Consider the following 16,080-nt stretch of genomic DNA (forward strand, 5'->3'; position numbering starts at 1 on the left):
GTGATTAAAGTGTTGCTTTGGCTCATGCTCAGAATCGTGTCGTTGCATTACTACTAATGGCCACTAGTGGTCACTGTTTGTACGTTTATTATTAACACCATTAACCAGCTAAAACCAAGATCCGCTCTTAGATCATGATATTCTTTTTGCTTTTTAATTAGAAAAGCAACTTTTATTTCCAATAATACATTTTAAGCATTAGCTACAGAGTAAATAGTTTCTGGTCCAGCATAATCATGTGTTCTTTGAAATCGTAAATAGACATTTTACTACGTTTTTGTTTTAATAATGTGACAAATACCAGTTTTTCTAGATTGCTTCTTCCCACTGCAATTAATATCATGGTGGTGGAGTGGCCTCCTAGGATCTAATCTCAGTGAGTCTGCTCCCTATTGCACTAATTGTACCACTAATGCAGCCCTCCTTGTGTGCTCCGAGCGATTGGTTGAGCCAAGCCCCCAGTTCATCACTGCTCTCCCTACATTTTTCTGATTGGTGTAAAAGTTTTTTGGGGGTTTCTGTTTCTAATAGTGGGTGGGGTAAAGGATGAGATTTCTGGCGGGGCTTGAGGAAGAGATCAGAGCAATCCTTTTAGGAGGTCCCGAGAATTGGTTAAGGTCCCATTCGCAGCAGATCCTGAGCAGAAGAACTCACCAGTGTTCCAAGGACAGAGCTCCAGAGAATCAGAACGACTTGCAATGGCTGGCACATGTCTGCAGTTTTTTGGCTTCATCTCAGGCTTAATTGGCTGGATCGGGGTTATAGTTGCCACTGCCACCAATGACTGGGTACTGACTTGTGAACACAGCATCAACACGTGTAGAAAACTGGATTTGCTGGGATCCAGGGGACTGTGGGCAGACTGTGTCATCTCAGTTGGACTCTATCATTGTAGGCCACTATCTGACATCCTTACCCTGCCAGGTGAGGACTTACACTAACTCAATGAGATATGTCCTATGTATCCCCTGTTGCAGTTGCTTTTTCTGCCCCAGTTATTGGGAAATGCAGAAGACAGAACGTTCTTCTAGAGAACCCAGACCCTGATTGTATAAATTTATACTTGTATAAAGCTTATGACATATACTTGAAAATGTATGTCCTAGTTTGAGGTTCTTCATAATTCTAAAAAAAGATTTAAGGTCATATCACCGTTTTTTTAACCAATTCCAAGGGGGGTCTGTAAAGTCCAGGCTTCTTAGTAAAGATGTGCAATGCTGACAGGTGCTTTTAAAATGCTCCAAAACACTTCTAATGTTTACTGCTTTTCTGGTTAAAACCTTCTTGACCTACTTATGGACATTTGAAAAGGTCGCTTTGCCAGCTTTATACAAACACCTGAATAATTAATAAACATCTATTTTATTTATCTCTTCTTACTCAGCTAACAATGGGGAAACATTGCATTAGATAAAAGAGCCGCACTGTCAGATAAAGCTTTTATCAGAAAAAGGTCAGATGAGCACATACTCCAAGTCCAACAATTACTGTATCGGCCAGTGTTTTGGAATTACTTTTAGTTTCTGGCCATCACTTTGGGTATTAGTGCTGAGGGTCTGATTTGGAGACTGTGTACAAATGTTATAATATGGAATACATAAAAAAATATTGACTTTATATTAAGTTTCAAATCAGTTACACTCCATTATTATTATTATTATTTTATTTTAGTATTTACAAACTATGTATCAGAACTATATTACTAGAGCTGGACCTTGAATGACCTTTCATCTAAAACTGATCCAAACTTTTTTATAAAAATGCTTTACCAAGTTCATTTTTTTTCTTAAGGTGTCATTCTCTCCCCAGCTCTTTTTTTTTTTTTTTTTTTTTTTTAAATATCCACATTTGAAAGAAAATATAGAAAATGATTGTACAAAAAAAGTATAGAAAGGGTAGACGTCTTGTGATGCCAAACGTATTTCAGATAATCTTTTAAGGTGTTGGTATCACTGTCCCTTTAATTTGTGGGGATGAGGAACATCACAAAGATTTTCCTTTCTCCCAATAAATCAAGAAATGCATGATTTTGGTAGCATGTCAGAGAGTCAAAGAGTGTATGAGGGGTGGCTGGGGGATGGACTTTCATCACATTGTGATTTTGTAACCTATAGATACATTTACGCAAAAGAATAATGTCTTTCCCTCCCATGATGTCCACCTTTTCTACAGTCCTAATTAATTTATTAACACATTTGCAGTTATTTCTGTACACATTTAATGTGACTTTTAGGACTGTAGAACATTATGATACCCTCATACCCAGTTGTCTTACAAAAAGGGGACATCATGGGAGGGAAAAGGGAAATCCATACATATTGTGAGTTATTATACTTAATTCTATTGTGAGAATAATATAGTACAAAAGACATTTCTTTGAGCAATAGCTTCGTTTTAAGCAACAACATAGAAACAGAATTTGACAGCAGAATAGAACCATTCCGTCCGTCTAATCTGCCCATTTTTTTCCTGATGTAAAGTCTCAGATCTTATTCAATCCTTAGTCTAGTCTTAGATTCAGGATAGCTTTATGTATATCCCATACATGTTAAAACATCTTTTAGTGATGGGAGGCTGTTTCATTTATCTACCACTTTCTTTGTAAAGTAAAACTTCCTTACATTACATCTAAACCTCTAACCAATACAATTTACACTATGGCCACTTGTTCTAGAGATGTTCTTGTTCTCATTAAGAGAGAACTATAGATTGTTTTCTCATATAAGCACCAACATGTCCCATATTGCCAGTGACAGCGCAGTGTGTATTCACTAATAAAGCACACATTTGCACCAGTTGTAGTACTATCAGGGATTCTTCACTTTTGGGAGACTTTACGATTCCGTTGTGTCTTGGCATAACATTTCTGAATACTTCGGTGCATTGTACATTCCCGTCGTATCAACTGGTATGAGCTGGACGGTACACTCAATATCCTTTGTGATTTGTACACACTGTAAAGTTCATGCACTTCATTTACGATGTCATTATTATTATTGATAGCATCAAAGTAGCAACCGACGCTCAGAAGACTCCACAATCTCTTTCCTCAGAGAATAAACATTGTGTCACCGTAAATTGATGACATCTCTGTGCATATAATCTGATCGTTGTCCATGTCAAGACAGAACTGAAACCTTCACAGTTTACCGTGTATAGTATAGTCATTTTATTTAGTCGGTATAATTGTTTCAGATATATTTTAAATGCTTACCTCTGGGAGGTTGATATATGTGTCTCAATATGGCACAACGAGCATTATCTAATCAACTAGGCTACCTCTCCCCACTCTCACAAAGGTTGATTGTACTGGTGATCATCAATCAGCAACTTATTAGTAGGGGAGAGATAACATAATGGGGAGGAATAATCAAACAGATCCTGGGAACAGAAAGTAATGTCTGCCTCCACGGTATACACATAAAGTGGGTTTTGTAAAATAAATCTGTAAACACCATTACCTACATTTACTTAGAGTACTGAAAAGTAAAATGTAGGATCTAAGATGTAGAAATGTAGAGTGACCGATCTGCTCTATAGCAGCTACGCAAAATACCATGACGTGGAGTGACGGAGACTGCGAAACTTGGAGGTAGCCATTTGGTTGAAAGGCCTTCACATCAAGAGTAAAAAGAGCACAAGGTAGAAAGTGAAAGTTGGGTTAAGTGAGTCCTCTAAATGTAGTTTACGTGTTCATCTCCTAAACTGCCAGTTATATGGGTCTGTAAAATAGCTGGAAACATTGCTAATAAGCTGACCCTCGTACTAATTAAATTATATACTACTAAATTACATCTAACACATTCAATACTGTTGGGAATGGCCACCTACATGTAAACTTGGGCGACCAGTATTCTTTTGGGCCACCTGGAAATACTGATGAGATGGACATCTTGAGAACCAGGCTTAGCTGTATTAAAAAACATAATAAAACAGAGTAACCCATGGTATACCCATAGTACATACTGGTGTTGCCATAAAATCCCAATCTACAAAATCTATTTTTGCCCCAAATGGCAGTAGATCCCAATAGAGACCTGGCCATGCATGACGGGAAGCCACCAAAGCCAGTCTGGATGCTTATTCAGTGTCTAAAATGATCCAGTTCTACCAAGGTTGAACTTTAAAGCCGAAACTAGGTTTGCCAACTTTTTAGTTTGAGTTTAGATAAAATTTATTATTTCAACTCCAATTTGATTTCTTTATTAACTGTTAGTTTTATTTTTTAAGAATGTTCCCAAAAGGGTAATTTTACTGCAGTCCCTTTATGGATCATCTGTGATCATTGACATATTTATTGATGCTGCCCACCCATCCGCTCTTAGCTATTACATTACAATTACCCCTGTCTAGAAAGAAATATTAGGTTTACTGACCACTGTAGCCTTTTAAAGAAATTAAGCATAATAAACTTACATTCAATTGTATCTGTAATAGTGATACCTATATTCCACTCTCTTAATGCTCTCTCTCTCTCCCTCTCTCTCTCTTTCTCTCTCTCCCCCCTCTCTATCTTTCTCCCCCCCTCTCTCTCTCTGTATATATGTAGACAATTTAAGTCACTTACAAGGCACTCAGATGTTAACAGAAGTTGTGGATTTAGTTTACAATTCTTCAATCTCCTGTTTTGGTCAGAGGTTTAACAGTTTTATTGAAGGACGCATTTCATCAAGTCGTTGTCTTCAAAGTGGGCTTCATCCTCCCTTTGTGGTTCCAGTGTCATGTTGGCTTTTACATTTCTCCCTGTATCCTTTTTAGTTGATTACTATGTACACATTATTGATCTGAAGTTTAAAGGGATGGCATCAGCTTTCCTGTCCCTACAAGCTAAGAGAGGAAACATCCCAGACAGTGAACATTCACATTTATTTCCTTGGGAGAGGCTGAACGTTTTTCTTTTTTTGTGGTTCTGTTTCCCATAAAGCAGATGTGGCAGGAAACCAATCAAATGGGAAATAAATCAAACTCCATGAACAAAGGCAATTCAAAGGCAGGTAAAAGTGATTAGGCACAGGCTAAACAACTATTCCGTGCCATTAGTAATTCTCTGATGACTTTCAAAAACATGGAACGTCCTCCATAAATGAATCCTGGCACATGATCCTAGCCACGTTCCTAGAGAAAGATGAAAGATGTGAAATGTTTCAATACAAGGCAAGTGGCTTTGGTTGATCATGTATTTTGTGTTGCCAAGCTTAGGAAATGATGGAATTACTGGGTTTTCGTTTTGGTTGGTGCTGCCAACCTTCTCTCAGCAGGTCCATGACCTGCATCATCCCTGTAATACTTAACAGGACAAGTTCCAAAATACACAACGTGTACCACACCCTGTATAATCTGCCATTCCCTTTCAGTGCCGGCTACTGGAAAGTAAAGGTACTTAATGCTAGTTAATCACATGAGATGCAATCTCATGAGGAGGAAAAGCAATAAAGAGACCAGGATATGACCACCAAAGCCAACCGACTGCAGCAAACCAACCGAGTAATTCAGTGAATTTCGGTGAGCAGTGGATTTATTAAAGTGCTATAGCCTCTGATCGAGATTCACGCACAACTTAAGCAGATGCCTGCTGTACTACATCATTTACGCAAAGTGATAACCTCAGTGAAGCAGATAGGGACTGGCTGTTACATTGTACTAGTTGCAAGAGATTACGTTAATTTACCGTCCTTCAAAGGGAAATACTAAGAATGATTAAATAATCTTAACCCTACTGAGTGTGTGATACAGGTGTAAATAATACTAAAGAATAAAAAACTGTATATTGCGTATTCATAACATGGCCTGATACAGATGTGTAAAAAAAGAATATTTATTTTTATACAATCTGTTTTGTATTAAATTGTAGAAAACAAGGTTCTACATTTTATAGTAAGTCTCCATATTACATACATCCAATGCAGACCATGCAAGTACAATCATGTACTAGCGGAGTAATGATTTCATATAATATGCTAATATATATATATATATTTTTTTTTTAAATATAATATTATAAATCATTGAAACAATCCTGGAATATTTAACTGACTTCTGGCTACAATTACACTTTTGGTAAAAATATAAATGGCCCAACATTTGTCAAGATTGTTTAAGATTTGGATATCTAGTTTTTCTTGGTATAACATTCCTATGTGTTGCTGTCCAAGACTTGTTTTTGTTGAGCAGGATATACAGAATTTATTCAAATGTAATCTCAAATGGAGTTACTCTAATGGGAATATGTTCTTTAAATCATCTTTAAATAATAAAAAAAAAAGTTTAATTGAATATTTCAGCGATGAAGTATAGTGCACCCATGATTAAATAGCATTGTCCCATATCAACCAGACCTCTTTATCCATTTATTGTAAAGGATTTGAGTGGAAAGAGGTCTTTCCAAAGGAGGGTTTGCTCATTTCCATTGTTTGTCTTTAAATTCAATTTATAGATAATATTTTATGTGCTGTTCATTAGATTTAACGTTTTGTTAGGCGACCGGTCATATTTAAGGCTCATCTGTAATTATAAAGCTAGGTACATGCACATGCATGACGTCGGTGATATGCAGGTGTATGGCTAGATGTTGACTGATTTTGCTTATCACGCTCTAACATGCTTCCTGTTGCTGTTGAAAGCTCACATCCAGGCAGCCCGGGCACTGATGATAACAGGCTCTTTCCTGGGACTTCCGGCGGTGTTCCTGCTCCTCTCTTCCCTGCCCTGCATTCGCATGGGCCATGACCCGGGAACCGAGAAGCACAAGCGCTTTCTGCTGGGAGGAGTACTGCTAGTCATCCTGGGTAAGTCAAAGAGCAAATGGGTTTACATCTTTTTGGGGGGTTTGCATTTACATTGGCGCAGATAACACAGAACGATCCTCTTCTTCGGCATTCAAAACATATTGAAATATCCAAACCTGTAAATGCGCCGTTCCTCTTTTGTGCCACAAAAATCACTGACAAAAAATGAAAACAAATATTTTTTTAAAAGCAATAATTGTATAGTGGAGCTTCTCCCCATAATATCCTTTTTACTAAACAAACAAATTTCAGTAAGGAAATACCTATATATATATTTTTCATAACGCTGTTGTGTGGATGGGGAATGAGTAGCGTGTGGCTGATGCTCAAATCTAACTAGCCTTACCTTTAAGCCCCACACCCTTTCCTCCAGCGAGACCCTAAAAAACATGGCATACAGGTCCTTGCCTTGCCTGCTTGTCTGGGCCATGGCCAGTTTGATTTTGAGAGGGTCTTGGATTATTCACTGGCTTCCAGTGGACCTTGGTTGATCATTGGCCATAATGCGGACAATATCTTTCTTCAACGGAAAACTGAGGCGTTTTCAGGTCAATGCGGATATAAAATGATTTTAAAATAGCGACTTTCATTCAGACGCACTAAAGCTTTTTCCTCAGAATATAAAAATAGGTGGACATCGGCTGGGGAGAATATCATCCAGCCGGCCTAGTAGGTAAAACTAGATTATGTATTTGTAACAGGTAATAAAATCCCGCCAACGTTATGGCATGATTCCTCATGGAAAATAATCCAGCCCGGGCCTTTATAGATACAATGGAACTGTCAGAGATATCGGAGAAAGTGAAGGGAATATTAGCAAGTGATTTATACAATAAGCCTCCGGAGGCAGCTCCATCTTCTGCCAGACATTGGGGGCCATGTTCGGAAGACGCTGCAACATCTATGATTCCGCCAAACATCTCTCCAGACCTTCACATTAAAAAAAAATTATAGTTGTTTCGATATCTCTGACAAAAGATCTAGTAATCCTGTACAAGGGTGTTGAATATCAAAGATAAAACAATTCCCCAACCATCATTTTAATCCATTTGTCAGAACGGCTTTTTTGTTTTTCGTTTTACATTGCGTTAGGAATAATTATGAATTTTTATGAAATCACAATATTCCCTCCGGGCCAGCGGTGTTGCTTTGTCTGTACTTTCTGCGTGTGACAAGCTATCGTCTAGCTACACGCTGCTGATCCTTCACGGTGCACTCAGGAAAGAGATGAGTAACGCATTCGGTAATATGAAATAGTGACTCATGACTGACTCACCGCTCCGCCACTACTGGGGAATTAATACTTTTCCATTTCGGCACAATGTAACCCTCGGAAAATTAGCCTAACCCTTTCACTGCCAAACCGTCTACATCGGTTTTCATTTTGGAGGCGGTGATTGCTGCCGGGTTTCTTCTACCGCAGCTCAGCACCCAAACAGTTACAGCGATTCAGTATGAAAAATACATTTCACGTGATTGATGTCAGTCCCATTTCTTCTTTAATGCATTTTTATTTATTCTGACTTGCATGAATAGGGGTTTTGTGTCGGTGTGATACTATCGTTATATTTAAACCAAATAAATTACTACAATGTACCTTTTCTCTGCAAAAGGCAGCTATTGGCTACAGAATATTCATTCCAATGTACCATCAACCATGTTATACAGTTTGCCTTAAGGAAATGTCACAGCAATTATATATATATATATATATATATATATATATATATATATATATATATATATATGCTAAATCTGTTGCCACCTTCTAAAAAAGAAAAATTCTGCCCCAATTGATGCATGATGCCAAAGGATTCCTTTACTCTCCATGGATCCTGGTATCAGAGGATAACGCTAATTCAAGTATCCTCTCAGCAGGTGATATAATAGCCAAACGTTTACGCCTGATGGAACCATTTCTCAACTTTCCACGATACATTTCTTTTTAAAAGCGCATCAGTGGAAATTCCACAAAATCATTTTTCCATGGAAAAAAAAAATGGTTCTTTTTGTTTAGATGAATATCAACGGCGCCATAGGAAAGGGATTGTATTATCTAAAAAACATAAAAAAATATAAGCAGCAATTTCCATTAACTCTGCTCTATTCCTATTGGAACATTTACTTTACATAGCATAGTTCAAGAAGAAAAAGAAATAATAATAATAAAAAAATGTAAAACTCCCACATCTGGGAATCAGTACTGTTTTAATACTTTTTGGAGATATGCTTTGAGGCCATGCAATAATATTACAACTAAGGAAACAAAGAAAACAATGGAATTCATAACATTTCTCTATTGTGGATCTTATTTTTTAGTTAAAGGAACACTAACATTGTGGTTTATTCACTAAATAGAGATATCTTATGGGAGTTTCAACTCCCTTGGTTCAAAATTCATTACGATGAGCTGGCACGTTTCTCCATCAAGAAGAGCTGAGCTGGACCTGTATAATCAATATGTTAAGAGACTTCGGAGAAATCACACTGATTTAACTATACATTATACAGGGCCAGTCAAGCTCTCCCCGCAGCAGAAGCTCATTGGGATTGGACCTTCATAATGTATAGTGAAGTAAATGAGCTGAATTGCAAACTCTCCCTTTATGGATGGACCCCATTGCGTTACAGTATTTATTGGTTGTATAAACAGATAGCATGAAGTCCTAAACTAAAACTAAATAAGACAAAGCCTGAAAACAAATACATCTCTGCTGTTGCATCCATAATAACAATATGCATTGTTGACTTTAAGTGGCAGAGAGTAACAATTCTGTAAGCAGTTCATCTGTTTTTAACCCCTTAATGACAAAGCCCGTACAAATGCATTGTTTTCAATGGGTATAGGGACCGCCCATTGTCCTTAAGGGGTTAAATGGATGATCTCAGTTCTTGGCAGTGTTCTTCTACAACTGTGACAATAAACATTTGTCACAATCACAATACATGCCAGTATGTAGGCTGGGTGCAGGTGTTAAGGTTATGTAGCTCACTGTTTTAAGATTTATATTCCAGTTTAGCTGTGCTAGCACCAGATTTTCCCATTAAGTACCCATAATAACATAACTTCTATTTTTACAAGAGCACTTTATACAAGAAACTTTTGGCCCATTAAGTGCCCTAAATTTCTTAAATGGTGTCTCCAGCCATCATATGAACTTTAATGCATATAGTAGTTGAGCGGTCCCTTTAAGTTTTCTTGAAGACTACCCCTGCAAATGCATGGAGGGGTTTTGGAGAACCCCATAGGTGCTTGCCTCTTTCACCACCCCAAGGTACTTGGCTTCCAGGAGATCTGTTCGGCTGGACACATCTTCTGCTGCCTGTGTCCTCGTGTGCTCACCGCCCTGGGCTGGATTATGGATGACTAGGTGACGGTATTAGTAAGTATCTGGCCCTACCAGCCACCAGGCATCTGCCCGGCGTGCCAGACTCATTGTAAAATATTCAATAAGTAATGCATTCTTGAATTGATTCAGAATTAATTATTTAGCAGTGCTCTGGGTTTAAACATAGATAGATAGATAGATAGATAGATAGATAGATAGATAGATTAAAAAAAGGAACACATTCAATATTTCCATGTGGTTTTACTTTTCTAAGCACATCAATGGGAAAAAATGTATTCTTCTTGCTTAAGACGGCATTACAGAATTCTACAGTGAGTTACTTTAAATGATCCTTCTATATAAATTAAAGATGAAAAATGTGTGTTCATTACATAACAATAAATCTTTTTTTAGGGCTGACATATACTAGACCAATGAAGATAGAATGATAGTAGCTCCATCCATATGTGACCATACTATCTTTTCTCATTCTCCTGGGTCTCCTCATAACTTTAAGTATGTTTAACTATCGCTATATTTTAAGTGACAGGGCTGTACTAAATTGAGCAACTGGATACAAGCAAATCACCACCATCTGTTCCAATTTCAGGTTGCATCTTTAAAAGTACTGATAATTTTAGTTTATTTTAGATTAAAAAAAAAAAAATTGTGACTCCCCCCCCACCATCTATATATCCAGAATGACTTAGTGTTGCTTTGAAAAGTGCGCTCCTACCAAAACAACACCCTTATGTGTAATTGTTTTGTGGTTGTAACTGTGTGGCCTATATGTAGATATCTTACATACCGTGGCTTTATTTCTCTGTTCTCCTCTGTAGCTCTGGCCACCATCATCGCCACCATCTGGTTTCCAGTTTCCACTCACAAGGAGACCACCATCGTGACTTTCGAGTACTCCTTGTATGCCGGCTGGATTGGGGCTGCATCTTGCCTTTTTGGTGGTATAGTAATCGTGTGTTGCACTGGAGAGTCTCAAGCGTTCATGGAAAACCGCTTCTATTACTCTTCTCAAGGTTCTGGATCACCAACCCATGCTAAGAGCGCAAATGTTTAGGGATCCGGTGATCTCGTGTTCTAACTGATTTGAGCCCTTGTTACGCTGTTGCTGGTGGACCAACATAACTTATGTTCCTCTGACTTTTATCTGTGCATGCTGTTCTTGAACATAAAACTAGACAACAGTCTTTATACCCATTTAGGGTGACATGCCTACACCGTCTATTTCATTGGTGCTTTTCATGGATTAAATAGAAGAGGAAAAATAATATATTACTAATTCACTGCCAGAGGACGTAGCAATACATCCATTAATTTGATGGCTGATTTAGCAGCCACATCCTTAGAAGCAAAACACTCATTCTTTTTTCAGTCTCTGCGTTGTATTAGAGTATGTATGCATATTAAATCGTTTTTATGTTTATTAGAAACAACAAAAATTACCTTACTGTGTTCCTGTTGAGTGAAATAGCGTGTTCTTCAACCTGACTGTTACTGTGGCCGATGGTTGATTGATGACGTTTAATTGTGGTTGCTTAAAATGACAAAGTACATGTAAAACGTGGTAAAAGTTGGAAAAACTGTAATAAATTTGTATCTCTAATTTTTCATTCTTGTATTTCTGTAAGCAAAGCCAAAACCCTACTCACATTAATTGAACTATTCATTTTAATAATTTGGAGACCGAATGGATGTACCCATGTGGTGCTTATTATTGTGCCGCTTAAATGGTTAATGAACATTGTATAGCCCTTCATACTGAAACAATGCTTTGTGGTCTCTATTCATACTCAAATAAAGACGACGTAGTTTGAGTGTGTAAGTTACAATGGCTGTTTCAGTCCGACACACAAATCTCTCGCCCTGTAAACAAAATAAACAATACCAATATTATTGTCAGTTTCTTAAAGAAACAGCATGTTTTGAAAGGAAAATGCATCTTCTGTGTATAATGTTATTCCAACCCAGTCCATTATTGGTGTCTGAGTTTTCAGCCCTGTTGTAAATTTGCTTTTCCCATTTATTGGATTCAATAGATAAAACTTAATATAGAAGATGGATGCGTCTAAGAATGTTGAAAACGAGAAGTTTTTGAGTAGTTTGTCTACGTAAGGGTTTTATCTAGATTTATTTGTTCAAGTTTGTCTGAAGAATGTTATATATCACTAGTTATACAATTGATGTATGTTATATACCTGGGATCCTGGGATCCAGAGATTTACAACGTGGCATTGCTTCATATTCGGTAAATAACTTTTCATTTCTAGTATTTCATATGGCTCTCACACACAAAGTATAAAGAAGAACAGTATACTCTATAATAGACACGGAGTATACTGCTTCCATGAGCATTATTTCTTAAAAGTTGGTACAATTCTCATAAACTAGCCTATAAGAAGCATGAACTCACGCTGCTTAGCAGTTGTTCATATTATTTATTACCCATGATGCTCACACAATCATAGGCATTGTGGAAGTTGGGGTTTGACAACTGCTGGATGCCCCCAAGTTGATAATCCCATAGTGACAAATTGTGCCATAACGAGATCTCTGTCTTTTCATTCATGAACATTTACCTTCTTATTTACATTTAGCATTGTAACCAAATTTCTCATTCATCACATTTTATTTTTGGCACAAAATTTACCAATGATTTCATTTTGTTAAATATGCCAAAAGATCAGCTATGAATATTTTGGTTTTCCAATTTGTCTTCTGAGCCATGATTGGAATGGAGTGATCTTTCTCTACCGATCTCTGTTCTTTGGAATATGTAAGGTGGTTCCACAGCAACCCTGCCATGGAACAATTGTATCCACACTTGATGGGCAATGCTCTACCAAATGTACGTATACACTAACATGCACACCACAGAGAGTGGCAAGTCGTCCAGGACCTTGGCCACCTTTTTTCAGCTAAGCTTTTGAGACTTTACATTTTCTTGCACTCACAGCTCAGGGGAGGGGATGAATCTTTTTTTGACTATATTCATTCAAGCTAGTAGTGTTAAATACTGTAAATATTATGTCTTTTTTGTTTGTATATAACACTTGTTTTATAAGTACTCAGTAATCTGTAATTCTTTAATTTTGTAGATACTGCTTTAAGGCAATGCAATGGTTGCAATTTCCTAAGGTTTATAAGACCTGCTCTATGCATGTGATTCTGTCTGTGGTTTAATTATGTAAAAAAATCATGTGTGATAATGATAATAGACCAGTATCTACCGTATATCTTAAAGCACAGCTGTTTGACGTGGCATGTCCAAAGCAGTGATTCAACTGTAAGTTTTCATGTTTAATGAAATTATGTTTTAATATCTGATATCAATCTTAAAGGACTGGATTTGATTACAATTAATCCCATACTGACAATTCTTTAAAAAATGTACTCGCTGTTCATTGATAAGTAATATTATTGTCTGGATTTTTATAAATAAATAATATTCAGCAGATGACTTTCAAGTGTGTGCAATTATGTTATGTAAAAAAGAATGTATAGAATGTATATAAAGGTGAGAAATGTCTTTTCATTGTCATTGCTAATAGAGACTGCATCAGGCATGTGAAATCACAAACATATTGACGTGGGGAGAATTATTCCCATCATTCCAGTGATTTAATAGACTACCGCTTTGCATATTCCGCCCGTACTATGACATATGGGCTCTGCCAATGTCACCATGGGAGTGTACCATATGTGAATTTATGTGTATTGCTCTTTATTCCTTGATAATAAATGCTATTATAAAAAACTAACAGACCGCTGCAAAAATCAGGAACCCTTTAAACAATAAAAAAAATTATAATACACTATTAAAATAAGTCCAGGAGACCCTCACCCTGCTAGCCTTAAGCTAAAATAACATCCCTCAATGTCTTCCATGCCCAAAATATCTACTGGGTACAATGCAAATGTATTAACAAACGTTGGAGGGGATGTTAAACGGAGGTAAAATCCCTATATCCTTATTTGCAAAAAAATATCTATGTGCAGCCAGTTCTTTAATTTAAGACAGAACCTGATCTACAATCTTTAAATTAATAATGTTAATAATTAAAATAAAAAAGGCACACAAAAGTTTAATGCATTTATTAAAATATACACATTTTTCATAAACTGTGTTTTTAAATAGTAGTTTTGAATCAGTAGATATAACACACACAGTCATTTGAAAATGTCACTCCATGATATATTTATGTTTTTTTTTTGTCTTTTTTTTAAATTTGTCATTGCTTACATCACAATGTCCCATTGTCCGGTGCACCAATGGGCTTTTGTAAAACACAAAAATAACAAAACTCTTAACAATACAGCATTGTCGGTTAAGACTTGGAGAAATAACACAAGAGGACATCTGCAAGAACGCCATACACAGACAGACCAAAAGAAATTTGAAAGCCGACACTGTAACGGAAAAACAGACTTTTCTACCAAAGTGCCTTTAATGATGCAGAGTCTTATATCGGAGCTCCGAAACCCTTGAGCAGCTCGATGACATCAGCAGCTTCCAGGTTAAAGATATCTTAATGCTAATCCATCATAATGTTGAGGTAGACGTTAGGAATCTAATTTTCGGTAATTTGACTAGTGCAATACTCTTATTTTTATATCAGATATAGAAAATTTATTTTAGAATAAATAACTTATTTTTTTATTATGTATTATTATTATTTGCATTTATGTTATGCCAAAATGGCACTTCTGGATTATGCAATCATTTAGTAAGAATTGATGCTCATTTTTTGTATTAGTGGTGGAGTATATTTAGATTTTGATATACATTTATTTCAATACACACCACTACCAATACAATAGTGCCCAAATATATGACGATTGAGTCTTAAAAGTATATTTGTGCTTAATAGGATAACATGGGACACCTATTCTTATTTTTTTACTGTTTAGTGAAGGTGGAAAAAGTTTTATTAAATGATTTGTTTTTGTAAATAACTATATCTATATCCTACGTCTACATGATACATTAGAACACTCTACACTAGAGATAGTGCAGTGTGGAATCTTTGGTGTCTTTTAGAAACAATTGTCCACTGCGGTGAGCTCTTAAAAGATCGCCCTATAAACCAATTTATAAAAAATTAGCTTCATCCTGGTATCTAACGCAATGCTTTATCTTAATCAACTGAGCATAAAATTATGTATTTGTTCCATGATGGTCAAGCAAGTTTAAAGATATGTTTAATCATACATTTTTTTTTCATATTAAAATGATCTTGCGTATAGCACTCTTCCCATGCCATATTTCTTTGTAGTCTGCATCTCATCTACATACCTGGGGACTTCCCATGGCTATCCCTCTAGGGATCCCCTCTCGCCTAAAGGAAAATAGACTTAAAATTGGACATAGTGGTCATAAACTGGGAGAGGAGCAGAATGAAAGGGACAGAAGAGGACATTACCAGCTCCAAACTGGAGTTAGAGGTCCGGTAATCAACTCTGGATTGTTAGGTTTAGGGCAGCAAGGAAGATAATTATGCCGTGGCCATTACCCTTGAATATCATTTCTTTGGTATAGGAGCCTTATAATGGTTGTAAACAAGATGAAGCATATGTATTTTGTTTTCAACTGCTAATTGTGAAGAAATCAGCATTAGTGATTGCCCGAGAAACTGCTCAGCCACATGCAGCCACTTTTAGTTTTTTATTCTTGGAGTGATGAGATTAATATGGCAACCCATTATGGGTCTCTTTGGAACAGGAATGACTAATTTCAATGCAATTATCTACTTTTGATTTTCTTTCCTAATGAGGTGCTTATACGTATATATTAAGACACTAATCTGGACCCAACTTCCGTCAGTGGAGTAAACAGGAAGACGAGGTTTAGACACACATTATATAGCACCTACACCAAAGACAAACTTGCTGTTTTATATACAACAATATATATAATTAATTTTTAATTTAGATGTAAATTGATAAGTAAA

At 36.6% G+C, this 16,080-nt stretch overlaps 1 protein-coding gene across 1 annotated transcript; it reads left to right on the forward strand.

The window, feature by feature from the left end:
* The first annotated feature begins 698 nt into the window (after positions 1-698).
* On the forward strand, positions 699-11,189 carry LOC149300399 (claudin-11-like). The gene is made up of 3 exons (XM_089485433.1): positions 699-924; positions 6,621-6,785; positions 10,954-11,189. Exons 1-3 carry the CDS (start codon positions 699-701, stop codon positions 11,187-11,189), a joined length of 627 nt encoding a protein of 208 aa, XP_089341559.1.
* The last annotated feature ends 4,891 nt before the right edge of the window (positions 11,190-16,080 follow it).

The sequence above is a fragment of the Sceloporus occidentalis genome, unplaced genomic scaffold (genome assembly GCF_023333645.1).
Source record: "Sceloporus occidentalis isolate IW3139 unplaced genomic scaffold, rSceOcc1.0.p SCAF_25, whole genome shotgun sequence".
NCBI lineage: Eukaryota > Metazoa > Chordata > Lepidosauria > Squamata > Phrynosomatidae > Sceloporus > Sceloporus occidentalis.